At 42.2% G+C, this 26920-nt stretch overlaps 1 protein-coding gene across 1 annotated transcript in view; it reads left to right on the forward strand.

Annotated features, from left to right (window-relative positions):
* LOC136871729 (peroxiredoxin-6) overlaps positions 1–25395 on the forward strand; it is a 45566-nt gene extending 20171 nt beyond the window's left edge. Inside the window, exons 2-5 of the mRNA XM_067145270.2 lie at positions 13558–13714; positions 22561–22778; positions 23382–23457; positions 25100–25395. Coding sequence (XP_067001371.1) covers positions 13558–13714; positions 22561–22778; positions 23382–23457; positions 25100–25228 — 580 coding nt within the window. The 3' untranslated portion in view covers positions 25229–25395. The remainder of the gene's footprint in view (positions 1–13557; positions 13715–22560; positions 22779–23381; positions 23458–25099) is intronic.
* Positions 25396–26920: the final 1525 nt, after the last annotated feature.

The raw sequence follows: 26920 nt of genomic DNA on the forward strand, positions 1-26920 counted from the left end.
GCATTACAATAATTTAGTTTGTAATAAATGATTACTCTCTCCCCAGATCCTGGTGATCCGGAAATATGAGATGGGAGTAGTCTATTATTCTGTTATTATAATCCCAACCTATTTTTCCACAAAAGGAAGGGATATTTTGTCATTAATATGACAAAATAATAATAATATGACAAATATGAATCGTTAACTATAGTCAGGATCATATAAGCCACTTAAAACAACTATAACCCTCGCGACTTAATTAACGTTATCCAGGATCCACCGTATTGAGGTGGGGGTGATTTTTTATTTTAGGGAAGATGGAATTATCAGCCCCTCTTAAAAATGGTGTAATAAAAATAATAAATGTATCGGTTAAAGAAAAGGCACAACCACGAAAAGTGTGAAATGAAAACCTTTCTCGACGTAGCAAATCTGATGCTGGTGGGGAATAATGAGCATGTCGGCGAAAGAAAGGCCTCAAAAACCTAATGCCATCAAGATAGGAAAAAAACAAGAGTTGACAAGGTAGATCGGATAGGAAATTTGAAAGTTAGGAGACTCTAAAAAATAACTGGAAACAATTCAAGACTCAACTAGGCGCCAAAGGGTCACCAACACACGCCCTGCTGTAGGATTGTGAAGAGGACAAGAGTTGATGAAAAAGAGAATCTGGCACAATGTTTAACATAATACCAGCCTCAGCTGAGGGTTCCGCGGACTCATTCCATCGCTCTTCCGCAGGGTGAAATATATTTTTCTTTCACTATCTTCCATTCTTCTTCCTAAGATATTTTCTAACCTCTAGCGTTGTTATTATTTCTTTTAAAGGTCACTGTGAGTGAGCCAAGGCTATTCTTTAGCTCGTGGAAGACATCTAACACGCCTTTCACTGTAAACTTAATCAGCGGCTGAGAATAATATTCTGCTTTGTTCTCCCCGCCCATTCCATTCAGTGATGCGTTCGAAGTCCGCAGCGGAGGTGAAGGTCTTACTCTTATCAGAAGCTGATAGCGATAAGTTGTATAATTACAGTACTATATAAGATCTTAAAAGAAGCTGGGGTTCCAAACATTCCTCTAGGTTACATAACAAGCTCCGTAACAACTGGAAAGTTCTCTCAGATTTGGATGTTGGTTACTATGGCGTGGCAGTTTAGAATAACTTCTTCTTCTTCTTCTTCTTCTTCTTCTTCTTCTTCTTCTTATTGTTACGGAGATATCCGTGGTAGTTAGAGGTGAAAGAAGGTGCGGGCTGGAATAGGTCTCAACTGCAAAATTAAAGTTAATTTAAAACTTTAACAAAGGTTATATTTTCTTTTCAAAATCAACAAATAACAGAGTATTAACAGGTACCAAGTAGCAGATCAACAAATAAAGCAATTACAAATCACAGTTCGTTATAAGATTTGGGCTTCGAGCTCCGTTTTACATTCCTCGAGCTGCAAGCTCAACTTTGCCAGGTTACAGATCAGATCCCAGGGGCAGAAAACCCCTTCATACAAGGAGCACTTGCTCCCAACTATTAACCTCAAGCCTCTCTAAGGCACCTTTACCACAACACCATAAAGAGCTGACCCGCTTTCGATCTTTCAAGCCTATAAAGGCAATAACAGACTCTTATCCAAACTGCCATCAAGGCATACAAAGAAACAGGGGTATTTAATACCCAACCTACAGGGCCTTCGCATGAAGAAAACAAAACATCAGGTTAAGTTAATAGCCCAAAGTACAGAAAGGACTGGAGGCGTGAACTTGCACTCCTAAATATACAATATTAAAACCTAAGCGGCTCTAGGCCGATATACAGGGGCTAATCCCAAGCTAGGGAGGTGACTCGTATGAAAAAGCTTTAATACATTAAGGAAGAGACGAAACGGTTATGAAAACGTAGTCACCTCGATTTCAAAATGAAAGGGAGCTCGAGAGGGTGAAGCACTCTCTATCCCTGCTTTATGGAAAAGGGATTTGAAGTTTTTACATATACTGAAAAGTAATTTACATTTTAAAGGAATTGGTTACATATTAAAGGTTTCAAAACCTCCCCGAGAGTTAAACTGCTGAGCTAGCAAGAAATACAGATGTTAAAAGGCCATTACCTTGTTGGAGATCTGTTGCCCGAAGAAGGAGGCGCTTCCCGCCCCCTGCTACATATCCACACACTAAGAAAGATGTTACTGAAGTGGCTAGGAGACAAGAAAATCAGCAGTTTTTATACCCTCGTGGAAAGTTCGAGACCTTTCATGAATGATAACAACCCGCCCACAAACTTTTATTGGATAACAGCAAAAACTAATACACAAGACGAGGAAGAAACACCTTATTGGTGGAAAATTAATTACAGAAATTCCTGATTGGCTACATTCAAAACAGGCGGAAAGAAAGGATTTATATTGCCAACCCACAAATGACAGAACAAAATTTAGTAAAGACAAAACTTATGAATACAAAATTTCTTCAAGAAAGTTCATTCCATTGCACCAGAGTGTATTACCATAGTTTTTGTAGAGACATCTGGTAGAGAACGTCCACACTTCTTGATCAATGACAAACAAAAACACATCAAAATTTACACAGAGCCATCTTCGGAGAAACAGTGAGTTGATACAGTTTTTTAAAGTTCAGACTTTCTCCTGTAGAGGAGTTTCAATTGGCACAATATTTGAACTAGCGGCGTGGAGGTGTACCGCCCGGTACAATTATTATTATTATTATTATTATTATTATTATTATTATTATTATTATTATTATTATTATTATTATTATTAATGTTATCGGTTTTAAGTCCCACCAAGTACTTTTAGGTTTTCGAAGAAGCCGAGGTGCCGGAATGTCTCTCAGGAACGATGTTACATTACCCGCAAACCTGGGCCAAAAAAAACCCTGTATCATACTGTATGAACCATTCAGCCTGGTTCCTCCTCTTCTTCCTTCTTCTTCTTCTGCTGTGAATTTGCATTCGGGATATAGTGGATTCAAATAAGTGGCGTATACTTAGGGTTACCGAGGGTATCAGTGAAGCCCACAACTCAAATGAGAACGACGGAAAACTAGAGCACATTATATTGTAAGCATCTGACACATTGTTCCATTTACAAAACTTGAAAGCAATGAGAAGAAACGTCGCAAGTATTTCTAAGAGCAAGGCATCGGAGACTGATTTTGGAGTCCAAGCGCTGCGTCCTTCTCCCCTCGCCCACATCGCGCGGCCTGCTGCTGACTTAAGGATGCGGGAACGGGGGGGATAGGTGTGATAGGCTTCGCTCCGTCAGATCGCCACTAACTGCGTTCTTCATCGTATATACTTCCTCGCCTCATACTTCTGACTTAATAGATAACAGAGAGCTGGTATTTCACTCCCGTCTACTTCTGCATCCTCGTAGGAAGACACTGCAGGGCTGTTATTATAGGAGTAACATAGTTTTCTTTTTATAGGTAATTCTGCTAAAATGAAATGCAATCTTTCAGGTTTAGTGTTCTCTTTTGTTGTTTGGAATAGAACCCGTGATCATGGGTCGGAAACCACCACTGACCTCTCGAGGAAACTACTAAACCAGTGAACGATGGGTACGACCGCTGATAATGCTGTAAAATTCAAAATGTTTATAATAATAATAATAATAATAATAATAATAATAATTGTTACGGAGTTTCCGTGATTCAGAGAGAGGTGAAAGAAGGTGCGGGCGGAATGGGTCTATCTACTATATGAAAGATTAACTTACAACTTTAAATATGAAGGTTATTTGCTTTTCAAATCACAAACTTAACAAACTTTTCAGCGAGTGAAATAACAAGGTGACAGGTACAAATAGCAAACTTGAAACAAGAATTGGAGAATTTAACAGATTTCGGCTTCAAGCTCCTAATTTCCAACTTTACAATATCGCCAATTAGCGTTTACATAGACAAGGAGAAATCTCCCAAAACAAGAGGACCTTGCTCCAAAGGTTACAAATTCGGCCTTCCAAAGGCACCCCTCAATATTACAGCAATCTCAGAAAAGAGCTTACATGTTCTCCAACATTAACCAAGGAGACTGCGCTCCCAAATTCTTACAAAAATCTTACAAATTTCTGGCCTTTCTAGGCCCAACTTACAATTTTACAATTTAGTACACAGGGGTAACTAGTACCCAAACTACTGGGCCTTCGTGGAAAAGAAAAACAGGTTAAATTACTGGCCTGAACACAAAATGAATGGAGGCGTACACTTGCACTCCTAGAAAATTAAATATAAAATCCTAATTGGGCTCTCGGCCCGATGATGCAGAGGCTAATCCCAAGTTACTTGGAAATTTACAGGAGAGAAACGGTTACAAAATCGTAGTCACTTCAAGATAAATTGAAGGGGAACTCGAGAGGGTAACTCACTCTCTATCCACGATTTACAGTTGAAGACTTTATGAAATTTTACATTAGCCGAAAGGAAGTTTACATTTTAGAAAACAGGAGGTTACATAGTTAAAAATTAGAACCTTCCCCTCGTGTAGGTCTGCGGAGGTAGCTACAGGGAAATATGGCAGGGACTCGTGCTATCCCGTGGTGTTCCTCATATAGTGGTTACTAATCATAGCCAAGCCAGAACCATGGTGTTGCTCACCCATGGTGTCGCTCATATAGTGGTACTAATCACAGGTACTGTAAAAGCCGAAAGCGCACTCTGTTGGTACTAACCACAAACGTATTTTGTACCTATCATAGTAGTACTACGCGCAAGTAAAAGCGACCCATGGTGTTCCCCGCGTGGTAGTACTAATTACGAGTAGTCCCATGGTTCTAATTCGACCATCCCTTGGTCGCCCTTCTAAGTCGCATCTTACGACAGGCAGGAGCTACCGTAGGTGTATTCTTCGGCTGCGCCCCCCAACCACAGGGGGGTATATAGAAAGAAAAAGGAGGGAGCCGTCACTTCGAAAAATGAAGTAACGGACGAAGGAAGACAAGGACCACGAAGGGCGTGAAAATGAAAGACTCCCTAGCCCGCGGTAACCAGTAGCGTCGGGGTCGGAAAAGAACAAGAGTTGACCAAGGGAGGTCGTACAGGATATATGAAAGTGAGGAGCCTGGCACAAGTAAGTGGAAGCAATGCCAGGACTCACCTAAGGGCTCCGTGTTCGCCAAACCACGCTCCCAAGTTGAGAGATCCTGGGGCCCCTTTTCGTCGCCTCTTACGACTGGCAGGGGATACCCTGGGTGTATTCTTCGCCTGCGTCCCCCACCCACAGGGGACATCACGTACCAGTAGGGGCCGATGACGTAGATATTAGGGCCCTTTAAATATCAAACATCATCATCATTATGTTGAAATGAAGGAAATAACTGGAACTTCCGGGAGCATTTTTGACAATTGCACTTCCTTAGGACTTCATGCTAATGGATGGATGATTTGAAGCGAGTTCTGGTAGGAATAGGGTTACCATATTACCCGCTTATACCGGGGACCGCCCTTTTTTTGAGACCCTTCCCTCAACCCCCGTTTTTTTTCCTACCATCATATTGTTTAATATATTTATAATTTGATCTTAGCAGTCAATACGTGGGAACACCGCTACCCATGGCCATCTAGCCTTCTAAGTAATTCTGTAAACTTTGTATTCTGTTCTGTTTTATTTAGATACATTTGAGTATATTTGCTATCATGTCTGCCCTCTAGCGAGTCTTTGTTAAACTCAGTTTAAAAGTGGCAACAAAGAAGGCGCCATCCAGTTTTCTTTTTTTAATGATGACCGTGACTAATATTAATAATACATACATTATTACCAAACAGGGCGTTAGAGTACATATGGTCGATATGATCTCCCAGGCTGTGATGTGAAGTGATGTTACCTAACAACCGTGCAGGCTGTGATGTGAAGTGATGTTACCCAGCAACCATGCAAGCTGTGATGTGAAATATTAATGATGGCCATCAAAGAGGGGCGTTAGAGTAGAGATGGTCGATGCGATTTTGCAGGCTGTGATATGAAGTGATGTTACCTAGCAATCGTGCAAGTTTCCTTGCTAGGACTCTACCGCTGGAGGGAACACCAGAGATAACTCTTCTTAACAGACTGAGGAGCTCATTGCCTACAAGACATATCACCAAAAGAAAAACTAGCTCCTGGCGCCAACCTGCCTTACCCTTAAGAGTGGGCGTCCCTCGATACAAGACCAACCTGAAGAAATGGGAGGGTCCTTCCATCAAACGCAGACACCTCGTGTGAATGTGGTGTTGAACAAGACCCCAGCCACCTACTTATCTGTCCCCTCCTGGACAACCCATGCACATCACAAGATGTTTTTAGAGGAAACAACAAAGCCATCGCAACTGCAGTTTGTTTGGAAATGATGACCAGACACGGAAATGAATGAATGAATGAATGAATGAATGAATGAATGAATGAATGAATGAATGAATGAATGAATGAATGAATGAATGAATAAACAGTGCAAGCTGTAAGGTGAAGTAATGGTTGATGGCCATGTCTGAGAGACACATTATCAAAGTGGGGTGTTAGAGTACAGGTAGTCAATATGATTTTTCAGGCTGTGATATGAAGTAATGTTATCTAGGATCCGTGTAGGCTGTGATGTCAAGTATTGATTGAAGGCTCGCGTAGCTATCAGTATGCATTCGGGAGATAGTGGGTTCGAACCCCACTGTCGGCAGCTCTGAAGATGGTTTCCCGTGGTTTCCTATTCTCACACTAGGCAAATGCTGGGGCTGAACCTTAACTAAGGCCACGGTCGTTTCCTTCCCACCCTTAAGCCTTTCCTATCCCATCCTCACCATAAGACCTGTTTGTGTCGGTGCGAAGTAAAGCAAGTTCTAAAAAAATAAAAAATATTGATTGATAGCCATGACTTGAGGCTATTAACGAAAAGGCCGTTAAAGAACAGATGGCCGATGTGATATTGCAGGCTGTGATGTGAAGTATTTGTCGGGTTGAATTAAGAGTGGTACAGTACTATTTTGCCATACTTGCACATAACGCAGCTGTAGAGAGAATATTTTCTCTTCTAAATTTCCAGTGGACGGACAAGCAAAGTAAGTTGAAAATGTAAAATTGCAGCATTGCCTCTAAAGCGGATTTTCTAAAAAACATCCAGACCAGTGAAAATTATCTGAAATAAACCACAGGATACGAATTCTTCCAGTTTTGAAACTTTACAGTATGGTAATCTCCCAGTTTTTCATTTCCAGATTTTGGATAACGACGGGCAAGGAATTACTCTAGATTCAGTGGGCTAATGACTAACATACTGTATCTCGAGCCTGTAATCTGAAACAAGTTCACGGATATCAGCAAGGGATCATTAACTCTCGGCTTGGACTGCTTGCCGACTGACCCCTAAATCTTTACTTGAGTGACGTCTTCTTATCTCTATATGAAACAAATTAACAAAAAATTAACTTGAAAAACTACACCCATGATATCGTGTTCCATACGTAAGTGAAGAATTTTATGTGACTGTTGCCAACAGCGGCTCACGCTGAGTGACCGGGTGAAAATTGATTATACACAGTTCAAAAAAATTAGGGGAACATGTTTTGTAACGTCTGGTATGTGAACGTTAATTTGGTAGATGCGGATCCAATAGTCGTACAGCATACCTTGAGACCTTAGGTACTCAGGGTAGGGCCTATGTCAAATCAAGTTATACTCCATCTGTAGGCGTAGCCGTGCATTAAACTGTCAGGTGACCGCTCGAAACAAAGTGAATAGCGGTGCGTCCGTGTGTCGTTGTGAAGTACACAGACTACTGCGGTCATTTGAGCACGTTGTACGTAAACCAGCACATCCCATGAGACATCTTAATGAGGTTCAAGTCACAAGAGCCGTCACTTTGATCCAGGAAGGACCGAGCTCGATAGCTGCAGTCGCTTAAGTGCGGCCAGTATCCAGTATTCGGGAGATAGTGGGTTCGAACCCACTGTCGGCAACCCTGAAGATGGTTTTCCGTAGTTTCCCATTTTCACACGAGGCAAATGCTGGGGCTGTACCTTAATTAAGGCCACGGCCGCTTCCTTCCCACTCCTAGACCTTCCCTGTCCCATCGTCGCCATAAGACCTATCCATGTCGGTGCGACGTAAAGCAACTAGCAGAAAAAAAAAGATCCAGGAAGGATGGACTTTTCGTCGTGTTGCTGTGGATCTCAATGTCTCTCCGTCAGTTATTCAACGCTTGTGGAATCGCTACAGTGATATAGGCCAGTTCACAAGGAGGGTCGGACAAGGTCGTGGACGCATGGCAATCCCACATGATGACCGATATCTGACCATCTGTGCGTTGCGGCGTCGTTCAGGAACTGCCAGAGAACTGCAACAAGATCGCAGGAGGGTCACTGGAGTCACTGTGTCTGACCAGACAATAAGGAACAGGTTAAGAGAAGTGTCCTTATGGCCCAGACGTCCTGTTCGAATGCCTCGTTTAACGCAGCAACATCGTGCGGCTCGCCTTCTGTTTGCCCGTACCCTCGTCAACTGGCAACTTCGCCAATGGAGACCTGTGTTGTTCACAGACGATTCCAGATTTCCCCTGACACAGCGTGATGGACGTCAATGTGTATGGAGACACCGTGGTGAGCAGTACATGCCAAATATTGTCCAGGAAGGCGACCGATTCGGGACCTCCGTCGACTTATACGGAGTAGGTGCCAAGCTGTGGTAAATGCTCATGGAGGACTGTTATAACTTTGTTTTAGCCCCTATTTGGACATTTCCATTTGTATTCTGAAAATGAACGCGAAACCACCGACGTTCTTTGTATACTTCAACGGTAAAGAATAAAGGTTTAATTGGTAATATACCTGGGTATGAGGTATTGTTTCCTTGGAGCATGGCATACGTTCAAAAACATGATCCCCTATTTTTTTTCAACTGTGTATGTTGATTACCAGGCAGATAGACGTACAAAGAAATTAAATTGTACTTCAAGATGAGATTAAACTCATGACAAATACAGTAGCTAATTTTCTCAGTTCATGTCTGATGATCTAGGAATATAAAGACCAGGACTAGGATTTACAAGTAATAAAAATGGCTAAATACTTACATCTATACGAGTTAAAAAATGCCAACACATGGAGTGAAATATGGATTGAATGGTGAAAAGTAATGTAAAGAATATCGACACTATATCAAATTTTTATATTTATACAGTTAAAAACGTATTGCTTAAGCATGAAAGTCACAAAAGTAAGAATTTAAATTAACGTCACAGAACAAGAGTTTTTAACCTTTTGGATATGGGTCACAGTGGATTGAGTGACAACGCCAAAGCCAGCAAGAAGGAAGAAATGTGCAAAGAACAGAACTTTCTTTCCATATTCCATAGAAATACCAGATTCCGGATTCGAATTACTGATGTCTAGTAAAATAAATTTTTAATCATTTTCTGGGAAGAATAACTTTGAAACCATAGCATATGGAAGAAATTTAAAATAAACGTTAAATTATTTAAATACAGTCATATTCACAAAAAAACAGAACATCTTGAAAGACTAGAGATAGGAAGTTCATATTCACAGTACATGTGCAATAGTATGTTCTGAAGAAACGATTTGAACCATGTTGGCTCTCAGGTTCAAGGTCCACATCGATATCTCGGTGCACCACCACCACTGGTAAAATGCGCCTGCGGATCTCGTTGTCGCTATAAACCGAAGGTAATGGATCAATGTAACTTGAGCAGACGTGTGGGATGGCTCGCAGACATATGCGAGAACCGTACCCTCAAAAGAGTGAGTTTGAATGAGGGCGCATTATTGCCATGAGAGAACGTGATGCATCCATCCGGGAAATTGCTATTCATGTGGGACGCCGTGTGTCGGAAGTGCAACGGGTGTGTACAGATTGGTTCACAGAAGGCCGTAGAACACGACGAGATGGGTCTCGTCGCACCACATAGACCACCCCCCGAGAAGCTCGACACCTCATCCGAGTGGCATTGCAGGGCAGATCTGCATCCTCCTTGGCTCTGGCACAACAGTGTAACAGTGTAACACATCGTACACTATCAGGAGTGACAGTCCGTCGCCGTTTATTACGGTCTGGGTTACCGACGCGTCGTCCACTACTCCGCCTACCTTTGACTAATGTGTATACACATGCTAGACCGCAATGGTGTATGGAACGACGTCACTGGGGCTAGGGGTGGCAGCAGATAATGTTTTCAGACGAATCCAGGTTCTGTTTATTCGAAAATGATGGCCGCATTTTGGTTTGCCACAGACAGGGTGGGGGAGTCATCACATTGACTGCATTCGCACAAGACATACAACGATAACTCAAGGCCGTATCTCAAACGCCATATTTCAGCAGGACGATGCGCGACCACATGTTCCTTCTTGTTGTCACAGGATGTCAGACTGTTGCCCTGGCCCACCCGATCACCGGACTTGTCGCCAATCGAAAATGTGAGGTTTATGGTGAAACGACGGGTGCGGCGCTGTGACTCAAGATCAGCCACCAAATATGAACTGTGGAACTAGATGAATGCAGCATGGATGGCTATATCATTCGCGCCTTATAAGCGTCGATGCCATCACACATGGAACAAGTTATCAGTGCCCATGGAGGACCCAGTGCCTACTAGGCAACAGGACACATGCTGAACCTAGGTGACTGAAATGCTAATCGTTTCTGCAGAACATACTAATGAACATGTCCTGTGACTATGTACTGTCTATGCCTAGTTTTCAAGGTGTTTTATTTTTTATGAACATGGGTGTACATGTGCGATTTTTTTTCGCAAATATGTAGAAATATGTACCAAAACTGGAAATATGGACAAATATATTTTAAATGACTCCAAATATCCTAATTCGTAAAGATATAAGAAACTTTTAACTGTAGCTAATTGAAACAAATTTGTATTTACATAGAAATCCCAGGCCTGATAACTACCATGGATGGATGGACTGTAAGGGGTGTCCCATTAAAAAATGTGCCGTGTATGGCCCCTGAGCGTTGCGGCTAGCTGCGGCGTAGCTGAGCAGTCTGTCACAGACACCAGTGCCGTGTAGATGCCAAGACGTCCCGAGTTGACCGACTGCGTTACCTGTGCATAGTACCATTATGTGAGGAACACCATGGGTCTGGGCGTTGCCTGTGATTAGTATCACCTTGTGCAGAACACCATGGTCTACATTACCTGCGAATAGTACCACTATGTGAGGAACACCATGAGTCTAAATAACGTGTGATTAGTATCACTATGTGAACATCATTATGATGGGTCTTATCATTGCGGAGATTACATGCGAATTCGGATTTCCGAGGTCAACAGTGTCGAGGGAGGATCTTCAATATCGCATAGATAATGTTACCACCCGCGTAAATCGCCGCACGTGAAGATCACAGGCGTTTAACGAACGGACATCACGTCGCCTCCGCAGAATCATATGGGCGCTCTACGGACTACTATGAGTCAGATCGCCGCCCAGTAGAATGTTGGGAGTCAGGAACCCATTTCTACCAGGGCTGCACCGCATAGGCTTTATCAGCCGACGACCAACTTGTGTCTCTTTGTTGACACCTCGACACAGAGCTCAACGACGTGCATGGACCCACGAACATCAACAATGGACCATGGAACAGTGGCGGCGTGTGGTATGGTCCGATGAATCCCGGTTCCAGCTGTATCGATCTGAGAGTGTGGCGTAAGCCCCGTGAAGCTAGGGATCCTGCGTGTCAACAAGGCTGTGTCCAGGCGGGAAGTGGCTCAGTTCTGTTCTGGGCAGCGTTCATATGGTCGCAATGAGGCCCTATTGTCCAGCTGCAGGGAGCGCTGACAGGTGCACGTTTTTGGACATTCTTTCAAACCATCTGCATCCCTTTCTGGCCCTAGAGTACCCTGATGGATATGCCATGTTTAAGCAGGACAAGTTGCCATGTCACCGCTCTGTGGTGGCACGCAGATGGTTGGAGAGGCACTTCTGTGAAGTTACGATCATGGGTTGGCCCTCCAGATTCCCCGATCTTAATCCAAACGAGCATTTATGCGATGCTGTCGATGCTGGTGTACGCTCCATGAACCCCGCACCAACTACACAAGATCAATTGTGGGTAGCAGTACAAGATGCGTGGGTCCAGATCTTCCCAGAACGATTCCAGCAATTTGTAGAGTCTATGCCACGCTGTATTGCTGCCGTTTAAAGGGCTTGTGGAGAAGCAACTCGTTATTAACATCACATTCGTGTCCTCCCATGACTCTTGGCCACTCATTGTACATCTACAAACGTGCTTTTGAGAATAAGCTAATATGGTTACGGTACTTACCTAACAAGAACAACCAAAATATCTTCTACGACTTGATATAAAAGCATTAAATACGGAATACACATTTACTATAAGTAACGTGGCACTAGGATAGTTGTAGCTTGATCATTTTCACAAAGTACAGGATAGTTGTAACTCAGTATGCTCTAGAACTTACTCCCTGTTTAATTCGACATTGTACATTGAATAAACCAAGGTACCATAATATAAATTCTAATAGTTTACGATCTACCGAGTTCGATAGCTGCAGTCGCTTAAGTGCGGCCAGTATCCAGTAATCGGGAGATCGTGGGTTCGAGCCCCACTGTCGGCAGCCCTGAAGATGGTTTTCCGTGGTTTCCCATTTTCACACCAAGCAAATGCCGGGGCTGTACCTTAATTAAGGCCACGGCCGCTTCCTTCCACTTCCTAGGCCTTTCCCATCCCATCGTCGCCATAAGACTTATCTGTGTCGGTGCGACGTAAAGCAAATAGCAAAAAAAAAAAAAGTTTACGATAAATCTTTAGGGGATTTATTTATTTATTTATTTATTTATTTATTTATTTATTTATTTATTTATTTATTTATTTATTTATTTATTTATTTATTTATTTATTTATTTACTTATTTTCTTTTGCGTCGCACCGACGCAGGTAGGTTTTATGGCGACGATGACATAGGAAAGGGCTGGGAGTGGGAAGGAAGCAGCTGTGGCCTTAATTTACAGCCACAGCATTTGCTTGGTGTGAAAATGGGAAACCACGGAAAACTATCTTCTGGGTTACCAACAGTGGGGTTCGAACCCACTATTTCCCGAATGCAAGCTGATAGCTACGTGACCCAAACCGCGGGGCAGCTTGCTCGGTTATTCATTTACAGGAAAGTACACGGTTTTTACACTCAATTCGGTACCTTCTTATTATTAACTATCCATTAGCTATACCATATGAAATAAAAAATTAATAGAACGGAAAAATAAATAAACATTCATAGTAACACTATATTGTATATGATAAAACTTATACCGGTAATTTAAAAGAAATTAAAAATGCAGAACGAATTCACACGGTAATCGAAAGCAAAACAAAAAGAATAAAATCAAACTTAAAACACAAATGAGTACACTGGGAAATATGATGAATGCCATAGAGAAAGAATTATCAAAAAGTTAAAAATTGTAATGAGAGTTTACCCTTGTAGGGTATTTATGGTGGGAGATGTGACTGCTGCTATTGTCTTGTCCCTTGAAATGAACAACAGCAGTAACATGTTCTTCTTATCCAGTCATCACTATAATTTTCCAGCGGATGATAATGTTTCCTGTTCTGTTGCAGATGGTGTGTCCTGTTCTCTCACCCAGCAGACTTCACCCCAGTGTGTACCACAGAACTGGGTCGTATTGCTGTACACCAACATGAGTTCGCCAAGAGGAACGTCAAGCTACTGGCTCTGTCTTGTGACAAGCTGCAGGACCACAAAAACTGGGTGGCGGTGAGTTTAATTTTCAGGCAGATATTCTGTACTCAGAATCGATGGATCAGATTCCGACATATTGGTTCATATTTGAGAGTGATCAATAACCGAAAACAAAGTATTTCCATAAGGAAATTTTGTTTAAATAAACATCCACCTGTTGAATACTGTACAACTAATTTAGTTGTAAATATAATCAATATAATTTAAATTAGGATGTGTCTTGGTCCTTGTATGGAACATCTTGTGCTAACGTCAACAGTACAAGATAAAATTAATAACATTTAAACAAAAATAAAAGAGACTGATAAATTTAAAAAACAAAATAATTACTGTTTTGTGTCTAACACGGATTAAAACGTAAATAATTTCTTTGGTGTTATTTCAAAGTCACAATAAATAAAGTACAAGGACAGTTAAATTAAAAATTAAACACACGGACAGGTTAAGAACATCAAAATGTCTTGCTAAATAGTGTCTAAAAATAGGATGAAAAACAAAAATAAAAATGAATGCTTATTGTGTTCAAAGCAGTAATACCACAGATAACCATACGCCCATGTATCCCCATTCTATACACAATTATCTTGGTTACGACTGAATGACAGACGTAGACTCCACGCAACTACTTTGGTGTATCAAGTGCTTTCTGAAAACACTCCTCCTTACTTATCCACCAGATTTCGCTACCTTAGTTCCCTGCACCTGTTCAATACCCGGTCAGGCTGTACGCTAGAAATTCCTGTGCATCGAACCGCAACCTACAACAGATCGTTCACTATCACCGCCACGAGCTGGTGGAATGAACTCCCCAATGACATCAGGGAAGCTAAATCTAAGACAAAATTTAAAATCCTTTGCCAGCGTCATCTTTTAAGCACTTCCAGTCTTTCTTGAGTGTGAATGGGATGCATGAATGAGAGTGAATATGGTTGTTTATTGCAATGTGTTCCTGTATATAATTTAGTTATACTTTACTCACCTTAGTTTAGTTAGTGATACTTTAGTTGCTTTAGTTATACTTTAGGTTGTAAAGATTTCATATGTTTAAATTTTATGTAAAATATACATTGTATATACATGAAGTGGTTAAGTGTAAGAAAGGGCCGGGAGCCCTAACTTCGCCACAATAAAGACGCTTTAATAATAATAATAATAATAATAATAATAATAATAATAATAATGAAGAGATTGAAGCTAAGATGTTCCTTTGTTATGGCTAAACGCAACAGTCATTATATAATAATCCAGCTGGTTTTTCAGTATGGCACATTTGAGATGGTTGTTGCTTGAAATCCATAAACATTTATAAAAGCAACTGAATTATCATCCAGCCTCCACCCGTACAGGTACACACTCAAGTATTGTTGACATTCACTTTTGTAAATTATCGAGACTCGAATCATTTACATAAAATTCAAGAGTATTACATGTCTCTTGTTTATATTGACTGGAAATGAGGTTCTCTTTATTATGTGGATCATTTTGGGAGGATTGCAGTATCTACATTTGTGCATCTGTTTATCTTGGCTGATTCGATTTACCAGAATTTTAATATTTGAGCTTCTGACTAATTAATAGATATGTCCGACTCGTTGGCTGAACGGTCAGCGTACTGGCCTTTGGTTCAGAGGGTCCCGGGTTCGATTCCCGGCCGGGTCTGGGATTTTAACCTTAATTGGTTAATTCCAATGGCACGGGGGCTGGGTGTATGTGTTGTCTTCATCATCATTTCATCCTCATCACGACGCGCAGGTCGCCTACGGGAGTCAAATAGAAAGACCTGCACCTGACGAGCCGAACCCGTCCTGGGATATCCCGGCACTAAAAGCCATACGACATTTCATTTTTCAATAGATCATATTTGATCTGTTTTGTTTTGTTAGGTATGACGGAAAGGGGCGGTATTTACAGGAAGGTCGAAATATTAATTGACAGGCTGAGTGGCTCAGACTGTTGAGGCGCTGGCTTTCTGACCCCAACTTGGCAGGTTCGACCTTGGCTCAGTCCGGTGGTTTGAAGGTGCTCAAATACATCAGCCTCGAGTCAGTAGATTTATTAGCACCAAAAAGAAATCCTGCGGTAATAAATTCGGGAACCTCGGCGTCTCCGAAAACCGTAAAAGTAGTTAGCGGGACGTAAAGCCAGTAACATTAATTTGAAACATTAATTAGCTGTCCGGCTCCTTGGCTGAATAGGCAGCATAGTGTTATTCGGATCACAGAGCTCCCCCGGTTCGATTCCCGACCGAGTCAGAGATTTTAACCTTAAATTGGTTAATCCTCTTGGCTCGGGGACTCGGTAGTCGTACTGTCCCCAACATTCCTGCAACTCACTCACTACACAAAATTCTATCCGCCAACACAATAACACGCAGTTTCCTATACACAGCAGATGCCACCCACCCTTGTCGGAAGATCTGCCTTACAAGGGCTGCTCGGCTGGAAATACCCACACGAAATTATTATATTAGTTACCTAATGTACACTCATGTTCATAAAAAAAAAACAGAACACCTTGAAAGACTAGAGACAGGAAGTTCATATTCACAGTACATGTTCATTAGTATGTTCTGCAAAAACGATTAGCATTTCAGTCACCTAGGTTCAGCATGTGTTCTGTTGGCTAGTAGGCACTGAGTCTTCCATGGGAGCTGATAACTTGTTCCATGCGTGATGGCATTGACGCGTATAAGGCGCGAATGATATAGCCATCCATGTTGCATTCACCTGGTTCCACAGTTGATCTTTGGTGGTTGGAATTGAATCACAGCGCCGCACCCGTCGTTTCACCATATCCCACACATTTCCGATTGGCGACAAGTCCGGTGATCGGGCGGACAAGGGCAACAGTCTGACATCCTGTAACAACAAGAAGGCAAGTGTTCGTGCAGCAATATCTGGTCGCGCATTGTCCTGCTGAAATGTGGCGTCTGAGGTGTCGTGCAGAAAAGGTATGGCTACAGGTCGCAGGATGTCATTCACGTAGGTCAAACTGCTCACAGTGCCCTGGACACGCACCAGCAGCCATTTGTGGTTGTATCCAATAGCACCCCACACCATAAGACCTTGAGTTGGCGCTGTATGTCTTGTGCGAATGCAGTCGATGTGATGCGTCTCCTCCTGTCTGCGGCGAACAAAAATGCGGCCATCATTTTCCAACAAACAGAACATGGATTCGTCCGAAAACACTATCTGCTGCCATTCCTGTCCCCAGTGACGTCGTGCCATACACCATTGCAATTTAGCATGTTCATGCACATCAGTCAAAAGTAGGCGGAAAAGTGGACGACGCGCCCGTAACCCAGATCGTAATAAACGGTGACGGACTATCACTCCTGATAGTGTACGATGTGTTAAACTGTTCCACTGTTGCACCAGAGCCGAGGAGGACGCAGATCTGTCTTGTAATGCCATTCAGATGAGGTGTCGATCTTCTCGGGGATAGTCTGGGTGGTGCGACCTGACCCATCTAGTCGTGTTCTACGACCTTCTGTGAACCATTCTGTTCCCCTCGTGGGTGGGGGACGCAGATGAAGAATACACCCACGGTGTCCCCTGCCAGTCGTAAGAGGCGACTAAAAGGGGCGACCTAGGGATGGTTGTATTAGAAGCATGAAACTACTTGTGATTAGTACCATCACGCAGGGAACACCATGGGCCGTCTTTACTTGCGAGTAGTACCACTATGTTAGGTACACAATAGGTTTGTGATAAGTAGCAATAGAGAGTGGTTCACTGTGGGTTTCCAGTACACGTCATTAGTACCATTATGAGAAACGCCACGGGTCTGAGCGTTGCCTGTGATTAGTACCACTATATGAGCGACACCGTGGTTCTGCGTTGCCTGTGAGTAGTACCCACTATATGAGGAACACCACGGGAATACCCGCTCCCGTGATTAGTACACCTAGCTGAGAAACACTATGGGTTTGCGTTGCCTATGAGTGCGCCATTATGTGTGAAACACATAGGTCTTCATTACCTGTGCGACATACAATATTTGTGAATAGTACCATAATGTGTAGAACACCGTGAGTCTCCGCTACTTTTGATTTGTACCACAACATGACAAATATCATGGTTCTACTTTACTAGCGATTAGTACCATTATAATGGGCCGTTGACCTGGAATTTGGACTCCTTTAGACAACAAGCATCCTCGAATCAGGATTGTGCTTTAGAAGCAGTACCTCGGTCAGTAATATGATAGTTACTGGGTCGGATCCACTGATTGGTTTAAATTCATATCCATCCATTCATCCTTCATCACATTTTTTATTCTGGTCAGTGGGTGATTTTCAACTTTTAAATTGTCATTACATTTCGTGCCATTAGGGGCCGATGACCTAGATGTTAGATCCCTTTAAGCAACAACATCACCGAACCATTGTGTACAAACCCGTTGCACTGCCGACACGCTTCGTCATACACGAGCAGAAATTTGCCGGATGGATGCATCTCGTTCTCCATTGCCAATAATGCGCCCTCTTTCAGACTCACTCATTTGACGGTACGGTTCTCGCAAGCGTCTGCGAGGTATCCTGCACATTTGCTCATGTCACACTGATCCATTATCTTAGGTTTATAGCGGCAACTTAAGCCGCAGGAAAATTTACGAGTCGGTGATGGTGATACCCATATGGACATTGAACCTGAGGGCCGACATGGTCTAAATGCTAATCATTTCTTCAGAACATACTAATGCACATGTCCTGTGAATATGGGCTTAATATCTCTATTATTTCAAGGTGTTCTGGTTTTTAAGAACATGAGCGTATTGTAGGAGCGTGTAGGACTCGTATTTCTTGGAGGTCCGAAGGATCTCGTAATTCACATCTTTCAGCCCCTAAGCTGCACTTTTCCAGAGACATTCGTATCGCATCACACCGTGTCCTAAGCAAATAAGCCCCATTCTTACTATAAGCATGGTGCGTTTATGCGGGTGTTTGGGGATTATAGTACGGATGTGAAGGAGAGGGCATATAAGTCTCTGGTAAGACCGCAGCTAGAATATGGTTCCAGTGTATGGGACCCCCACCAGGATTACTTGCTTCGAGAACTGGAAAAAAATCCAAAGAAAAGCAGCTCAACTTGTTCTGGGCGATTTCCTACAAAAGATTGGCGTTGCGAAAGTGTTGCAAAGTTTGGGCTGGGAAGACTTGGGAGAAAGGGGACGAGCTACTCGACTAAGTGGTATGTTCCGGACTCTCAGTGGAAAGATGGCGTGGAATGACATTAGTAGACGAATAAGTTTGAGTAATGTTTTTAAAAGTAGAAAAGATCACATTATGAAGATAAAGTTGGAATTCAAGAGAAAAATTGGGGCAAATATTCGTTTATAGGAAGAGGAGTTAGGGATTGGAATAATTTACCAAGGGAGATGTTCAATAAATTTCCAAATTCTTTACAGTTATTTAAGAAAAGACCAAATAAACAACATATAGAGAATTTGCCACCTAGGCGACTGCTATAAATGCAAATCAGTGTTGATTGATTGATTGATTGATTGATTGATTGATTGATTGATTGATTGATTGATTGATTGATTGATTGATTGATTGATTGAAATTCCGGGCTTCTCTGCATGCTGGCCCTTTTAACTGATCACCAGCCCGCAGTTGCTTGCAAACCTTCTGCACACTAAAGTGGAGAGGTATAACTTACGCCGGCTTACGTTTCGTAAAACGCATATTTTTATCGCTCAATAATTACATACATGATCATTCAAGAATAAATGTTCTGGTTTTTAAAATGCCTATAAAATATGTATGTATACCTACACAGACAGGTCTTATGGCGACGATGGCAGAGGAAAGGGCAAGGATTAAGAAGGAAGATACTATGGCCTTAATTAAGGCACAACCCCAGCATTAGCCTGGTGTTAAATGGAAGATACGGAAACAATCTTCAGGGCCGTCCACAGATGTGGCCTATACTGAAGGGCTAACAAGGCTATCGGTGAAACCAAAACCTCAAATGAGAACGATGGAAATCTAAAGCACATTATAATGCAAGCATCTAACGCATTGTTCCATTTACAAAACTTGAAAGCAATGAGAAAAAACGTCGCGTGTATGTCTGAGATCAAGGCATCGGAGACTGATATTGCAGTCCAAGCGCTGCGACCCTCTCCCCTCACCACACATCGCGCTGAAATAGGTGTGCAAGGCTTCGCTCCGTCAGATCGCCACAGCTAACTGCGTTCCTCATCATATACTTCCTCACCTCTTACTGCTGACTTAATAGATAATAGAGAGCTGGTATTTCACTCCCGTTTACTTCTGCATCCTCGCAGGAAGACACTGCAGGGCTGCTGTTATACGAGTAACATAGTTTTCTTTTTGTAGGCAATTCTGCTAAAATGAAATGCAATCATTCAGGTTTATTCTCTTTTATTGGTTGGAATAGAACTTGTGATCATGGGTAGGACATCATCACTCATCTCCCGAGGAAGCTAATAAAACCGTAACGATAGGTACGACCGCTTGTACTGCTGTAAAATTCAAAATGATAATAATAATAGTAATGATAATAATAAGAAGAATGGTGCGTTCCACCTGTATAGGCTTAGTGGTGAACTAATGAGGATAAAATGAATGGAGAAGATGTCATAAACACCCAGTCCCCAAGCCAGGGGTATTAAGAGTACGAGGGGTTTGATTCTGAGAATTGAACCGGGGTCATCGGACCAAAGGCAAGCATTCTATACATTTAGCCACAAAGCCGGATTTTAATTTGCTAAACCTTAGGCTACCATCTCCACTGATCAGGTGTTGATTATTGACGATAGCAGAGGTCAGGGAATTAGCTTGTGAAACAGTCTTGACAACACATCAGGCTAGTCAGTCAGCTATTTGCTGCACCTCAAAACGCTTAAGGTTTGACGTTCACTAAACCAGCTATCGAAAGCGATAACATATGTCTACTGGTAGCCACGAACCTACTACGCTGGCGTAGCAGGGGGAGAGGTGATACTCCCACGTGGCGCGTCCCAGGTGGCGGATAGGGGAGTACTAATCGGCTTGCCGGCGGACTTGAGGGAAATAAAATACCTCTCGCGGACCAAAAACACTACCCCCTGTGGGTGGGGGACGCAGATGAAGAATACACCCACGGTATCCCCTGCCTGTCGTAAGAGGCAACTAAACGGGGCCCAAAGGGCTCTCAACTTGGGAGTGTAGGTTGGCGACCACGGGGCCCTTCGCTGAGTCCTTGTATTGCTTCCACCGGGCGAGTTGGCCGTGCGGTTAGAGGTACGCGGCTGTAAGCTTACATCCGGGAGATAGTGGGTTCGAATCCCACTGTCGGCAGCCCTGAAGATGGTTTTCCGTGGTTTCCCATTTTCACACCAGGCAAATGCTGGGGCTGTACCTTAATTAAGGCCACGGCCGCTTCCTTCCAACTCCTAGGCCTTTCCTATCCCATCGTCGCCATAAGACCTATCTGTGTCGGTGCGACGTAAAGCAACTAGCAAGAAGGAAGACAATGTATTGCTTCCACTTACTTGTGCCAGGCTCCTCACTTTCGTCTATACTGTCCGACCCCCCTTGGTCCACTCTTGTTCTTTTCCGACCCCAACGGTATTAGAGCATTCGAGGCCTAGGGAGTCTTTCATTTTCACGCTCTTCGTGGCCTTGCCTTTCTTTGTCCGTTACTTCATTTTTCGAAGTGACGGATCATACCATTTTTTCTTTTTTCTCTTTATCTACCCCCTGTGGGTGGGGGACGCAGACGAAGAATACACGCACGGTATACTCTGCCTGTCGTAAGAGGTGACTAAAAGGGGCGACCAAGGGATGATCAAATTAGAACCATGAAACTATTTGCGATTGTGATTAGTACCGCCACGCGGGGAACACCATAGGTCGCATTTACTTGCGCGTAGTAGCACTATGTTGGGTACCAAATAGGTTTGTGATTAGTAGCAAACGTGGGCACGACGGCTTTTACAGTACCTGTGATTAGTAGCACTGTATGAGCGATACCATGGGATGAGGGAACCCGTGGTTCTGGCTTGCCTATGATTAGTACCTCCTATATGAGGAACACCACGGGATAGTACGAGTCCTTGTGGTTAGTACACTTAGGTGATGAACACCATAGGTTTGCGTTGCCTATCAAGGGCGCCGCAATGTGCGAAACACATGTTAGGTCCGTAATACATGTGCGAATTTCATTACTTATGAGTCGTACCATAATGTATAGAATACCGCGTGACTACGCTACTGTTGATTAGTACCGCAACATGGCAAATACCATGGTTCTACTTTTATAGCGATAAATACCATTACGGGGGCCGATGACCTGGATTTTGGACCCGTTTCGGGAACGAGCATATTGCAATCGATTCAGCATCGTGCTATAGAAGCAGTCCCTTGGTCCGTACTACTATTGTTTTGTGCCAGCTTCTGTGCCTGTGAGGCACTGTGGGTCGGATCCCCTGATCGTTTTAACTTCATATCAATCCATCCATCCATTCATTCTTCGTCCTCACGCTTTGAATTATGGTCAGTAGAGGATTTTGGACTTTTAATTTGTCATCTCATTTCGAATCATTTCGTACCATTAGGGGCCGATGACCTCGTTGTTAGGCCCTTTAAAAAACAAACATCAATCAATCAATCAATCAGTCAATCAATCAATCAATCAATCAGTCAGTCAGTCAATCAATCAATCAATCTACTGGTAGCCCATGTTTTGATCCCAGCGTATGCCACTGGTCCATAGTCTAATGGAAGGGTAGCTCACTATAAGGAGACGTTCATTCTAGTAGTTCAAAATATAAAGCATTTCTTTTCAGAACCAAACTGATCGTTTTCATTATATGATTCAATATGCTGAAATTTCCATTTTGCTCAATAGGACATCAAATCATACTGCCTGGACATCCCCGGGGAGTTCCCCTACCCCATCGTCGCAGACGAGAAACGAGAGTTGGCGGTGAAGCTCGACATGATCGATGAGGAGAGTAAGGACAAGGAATCTGAAGCCATGACAGTTCGCGCTCTCTACATCATCAGCCCGGACCACAAGCTCAAGCTGTCCATGGTCTACCCCGCTTCCACCGGCAGAAATGTCGAGTAAGTTATACTTTCACTGAAGTTATATATGTAATAAATATCATTAGCAAAGGTTAAAGAGATACTTACATAATGTGTTTACATAATAATTTGAGGTATTTCTTAATAGAAATAAGTTGATAATACTTCATTTCTCAAATATTCAATATGGCCAAATTAGGGCCATTCAAATTCAAGCCATAGGTTGATCAGCTGGGCTTTTCATAGGCGACAGGCCACTCATTCTATCGGCCCGAAAGTTAGAACACTTGAACCATCGGACGTCAGCACGATCTAATTTGCTAAAAAATACGACTGTGGCTTACCAATAGATAAGGAGCAAATGCACATAACCGTAATGGCAAGAAGATCACAGTCCTCTGAATTAGGGAAACGACTAGAGAGAATTGAATTGAATGTATTTATTGTCTACAATAGGACTGGGAAGCCCTTTACTGTAGCTAGCGTGCATTAAATGGAAATACAAGCACATTACACAACAATTCATTTAACCATTACATAGAAAGTTTCTTGAGGGAACGTAGTTAATTATGGAAAGAATAATCTCATATGTTCGACATTATTTCATATTTAATGAGATTTTTTTCTTTTCTCTCTTTGCAGTGAAATTCTGAGAGTAATTGACTCTCTCCAGCTTACATCCAGACTTAAGGTGGTCGCAACCCCAGCCAACTGGACGGTAAGTTACTTGCTTAACAGATGAGTTGAACTGAAATTTATTGTTCTGATACCAATAATTTCTGATCAGTGTGAGTACACAGGGATTGGAACGTACAGAAAAAAGCAGAGAAAGCAGGCAAAGTCGTATAATATTTGGGGAAAGGTATTGAATTTCTGGTAAAATATCGACCACGCTCCTAAACTGACCTGAGTATATGCTTAACTACCCGTCAACTGTGAGTTTTTAAATCGTGTTCTTTGATCGGAATTGGGGAGCTACATCAGTGGCTGTCCTGAATCTCAGTTTTGTCTCTAATTCCTCTCAGATGCTCACAACTTTAAAAGAAGAAGTTGGCACACATGAAAGTCCAAGCCGAATCCGATACAGCCAGAGCTCTCTTTTCCGAATTTTGCAAACTAAAGGGAGTCTTCCATTTTCTTGGAGTACGTGACCCTTCCACTATAATATACCTGATACCTCAAGAACTATGGTTTCATACGGTGATGGATTACATAGCGGAATACTCAGAATTTCCTGGATACAACACGTGTCGAATAAAGAAATAGTGTTGTAGGGAGTAAACCACTAAAAGGAGCTACTGACAAACATCAAATACAGGAAACATTACATAAAATATATATGTGACAAGGGTTGTGTGGTGATAAAAAAAAATATATGACAGCATATTCCGAAAGACAAAAGTGAAGGGTACCGAGGCGCTGGTAAAAGGCGAGTATCTTGGTTCAAGAATATCAAAGACCCTTCAGTCATGTGTTGTTGATTTGGACGTTAGTAATCTTGAAAATGAATCATCAGTCAAATTAAGAGAGAATGGTTTGAGATGCGTTCTAGCCATCAACGAAAGTTTCGGAACTGAAAAATGGTTAATCAAGTCAGATCGAAGTTGAGATCTTAAAAAATTGGGGTCCAACTCAAGTAACTCGTCAATGCTAGGTCTAGTTTGGGGCCCTATGTGTGCTATGCACATATCACTACGTGGAATTAAGATGTCTGATCGACATCCCCATGTAAGACCAAAAGTCACGTTACTTTATCTCTAGAAACATCGTTTTGATGATTATTTTGATTCTTGAAGAGACCGGGCGAGTTGGCCGTGCGCGTAGAGGCGCGGCTGTGAGCTTGCATCCGGGAGATAGTAGGTTCGAATCCCACTATCCGCAGCCCTGAAAATGGTTTTCCGTGGTTTCCCATTTTCACACAAGGCAAATGTACCTTAATTAAGGCCACGGCCGCTTCCTTCCAACTCCTAGGCCTTTCCTATCCCATCGTCGCCATAAGACCTATCTGTGTCGGTGTGACGTAAAGCCCCTAGCAAAAAAAAAAAAAAGATTCTTGAAGAATGCTTATTACGATGGCAGTGGATCAGTGGTTGAGTGTGGGCGTTCAGATCCCATTATCGCGTGTTCAGACTCGGCAGAGGTAGTCGGATTTTTTTAAAGGGCGGATATTAGTCCATTCGGCATTTATTTATTTATTTATTTATTTATTTATTTATTTATTTATTTATGTATTTATGTATTTATTTATTTATTTATTTATTTATTTATTTATTTATTTATTTATTTATTTATTTATTTATTTATTTATTTATTTATTTATTTATTTATTTATTTATTTATTTATTTTAATTTTTTTTCAGCCTGGCACCAAGGTGATGATCCTACCCCATGTTAAGGACGAGGACCTTCCCAAGCTCTTCCCCAAAGGAGTGGAGAAAGTCAAGATGCCTTCTGGTATTAACTACGTGAGAACCACAACAGACTACTGAAACGTTTCCCTTGTCTGTGTGCTGATGTACTGAATTCCATAGCCTGTCGAAACGTATCACTAATCTCCTCATAGTTATCGCTTCCATGTAACATCCAAATATTGTACTGCTTACATACTGTACTCATTATTATTCGCCAATAAAATCTTCTCGTAATGGCCTTATAACGAGTGTGTACTTCGATTTTAGCTTAAAGAAACAAAAACATGGTACACGTGCCGGATGTTCCATCAACAAATGTACAAAATATTTCCCTCTCTATTCTGCACACAATGTTGCTGTTTTCACTGTGTTCCCTCGCACTGTAAATATATAGCAGTAGAACGGGTGGTCGATCTTCTCCGTTGTAGGAGCTTTCATAGTAACGCATGAAGCGGCTACCCGCAACAACGCAAAGTTGGAGAAGTTGCCTAGTGTTGCACGGACTGCTGACTAACCGTGAACTCAATTTTATTTGCTGAAACGCAGTATGAGAGCCCTGTAGATAAAGAAACGAGATTTTCATTCCCTGAGGTTCATTCAGCCTACACCAAAATCAGTACCAGGTTAAATCATGGGGGCAAAAGCAGCCGGGCGTAGAGCTAACCGCTCTACCCCCGCTACGGGCCGAGGTTACCTTCCAACCCTCCAAGGCCCTCCTAGCCAGTACGGAGATGATTTTGCTTTTTACAAACAACTCTAGCACGTAACCATTCTATACTAGATTTGGAATATATTAGTAAAGCGCATAAAAATATTCAACATAATCTTCACCGGCACATGTTAAAACGATATATAACTCAGGTAAAATGACCTTTCCCCATCCACTTACCACGCTTACAAAACAAGTGACCGTGTTGGTTTTTAGCTTTTGTCGGACCCCAACCACCTGGGTAAGTCTCGAGGTCGGTGCAGGTGATGTGATGTCACAAGAAAGAAAAACGTACTCTGTGAACGATAAATTGAACATAATCGATCGCGTGAAAAATGGAATGCCGAATGTGAACAGTGCATTTCATAAAATTGTGTTCTCTTGTAGTCTACCTTTATCGCCCTATAGGCCATTTTCCATTTACCGCGGTTAAGAAATAACGCGAGGTAAAGCATGCCCTCGACAACCGCGTTAAATCCAGCTTCTGTCGTATTTATTTCTTTGTATCGTCCTATTATGTGAATCATTCCGTTCAGAGTTTTATATCCTATTTTATTCTGCCCATCAAAATACAGTATATAGATACTGCATTTCATGTTCTCGAAGATATTCAAGTCGAATTAAATTTGAAACTATGTATTTCATAAGCTGATAAGAAGAGGATGACGAGGAGGAAAGAGCATTTTTGAGGATTAAAAATGGTAAAGTTAGAGCAAGGACAAATCGGCAGTGTCTTATAAATGTTGTCCAAGTATTGAAAATGAATACCTACAACCTGTTTTCCAGTCTTTGATAGGGTCAGGGATGTAATGAATGAAACATATCTATATAGACTATTAGTACAATGAGGTCGCCACTCCCAAGGTGATTTATTAATGACTGATAAATGCTATGAAATAATAATGGAGAGTGTTGCTGGAATGAAAGATGACAGGGAAAACCGGAGTACCCGGAGAAAAACCTGTCCCACCTCCGCTTTGTCCAGTACAAATCTCACATGGAGCGATCGGGATTTGAACCACGGTATCCAGCGTTGAGAGGCCGACGCGCTGCCGTCTGAG

The sequence above is a fragment of the Anabrus simplex genome, chromosome 4 (assembly GCF_040414725.1).
Source record: "Anabrus simplex isolate iqAnaSimp1 chromosome 4, ASM4041472v1, whole genome shotgun sequence".
NCBI classification, from domain to species: Eukaryota; Metazoa; Arthropoda; class Insecta; order Orthoptera; family Tettigoniidae; genus Anabrus; species Anabrus simplex.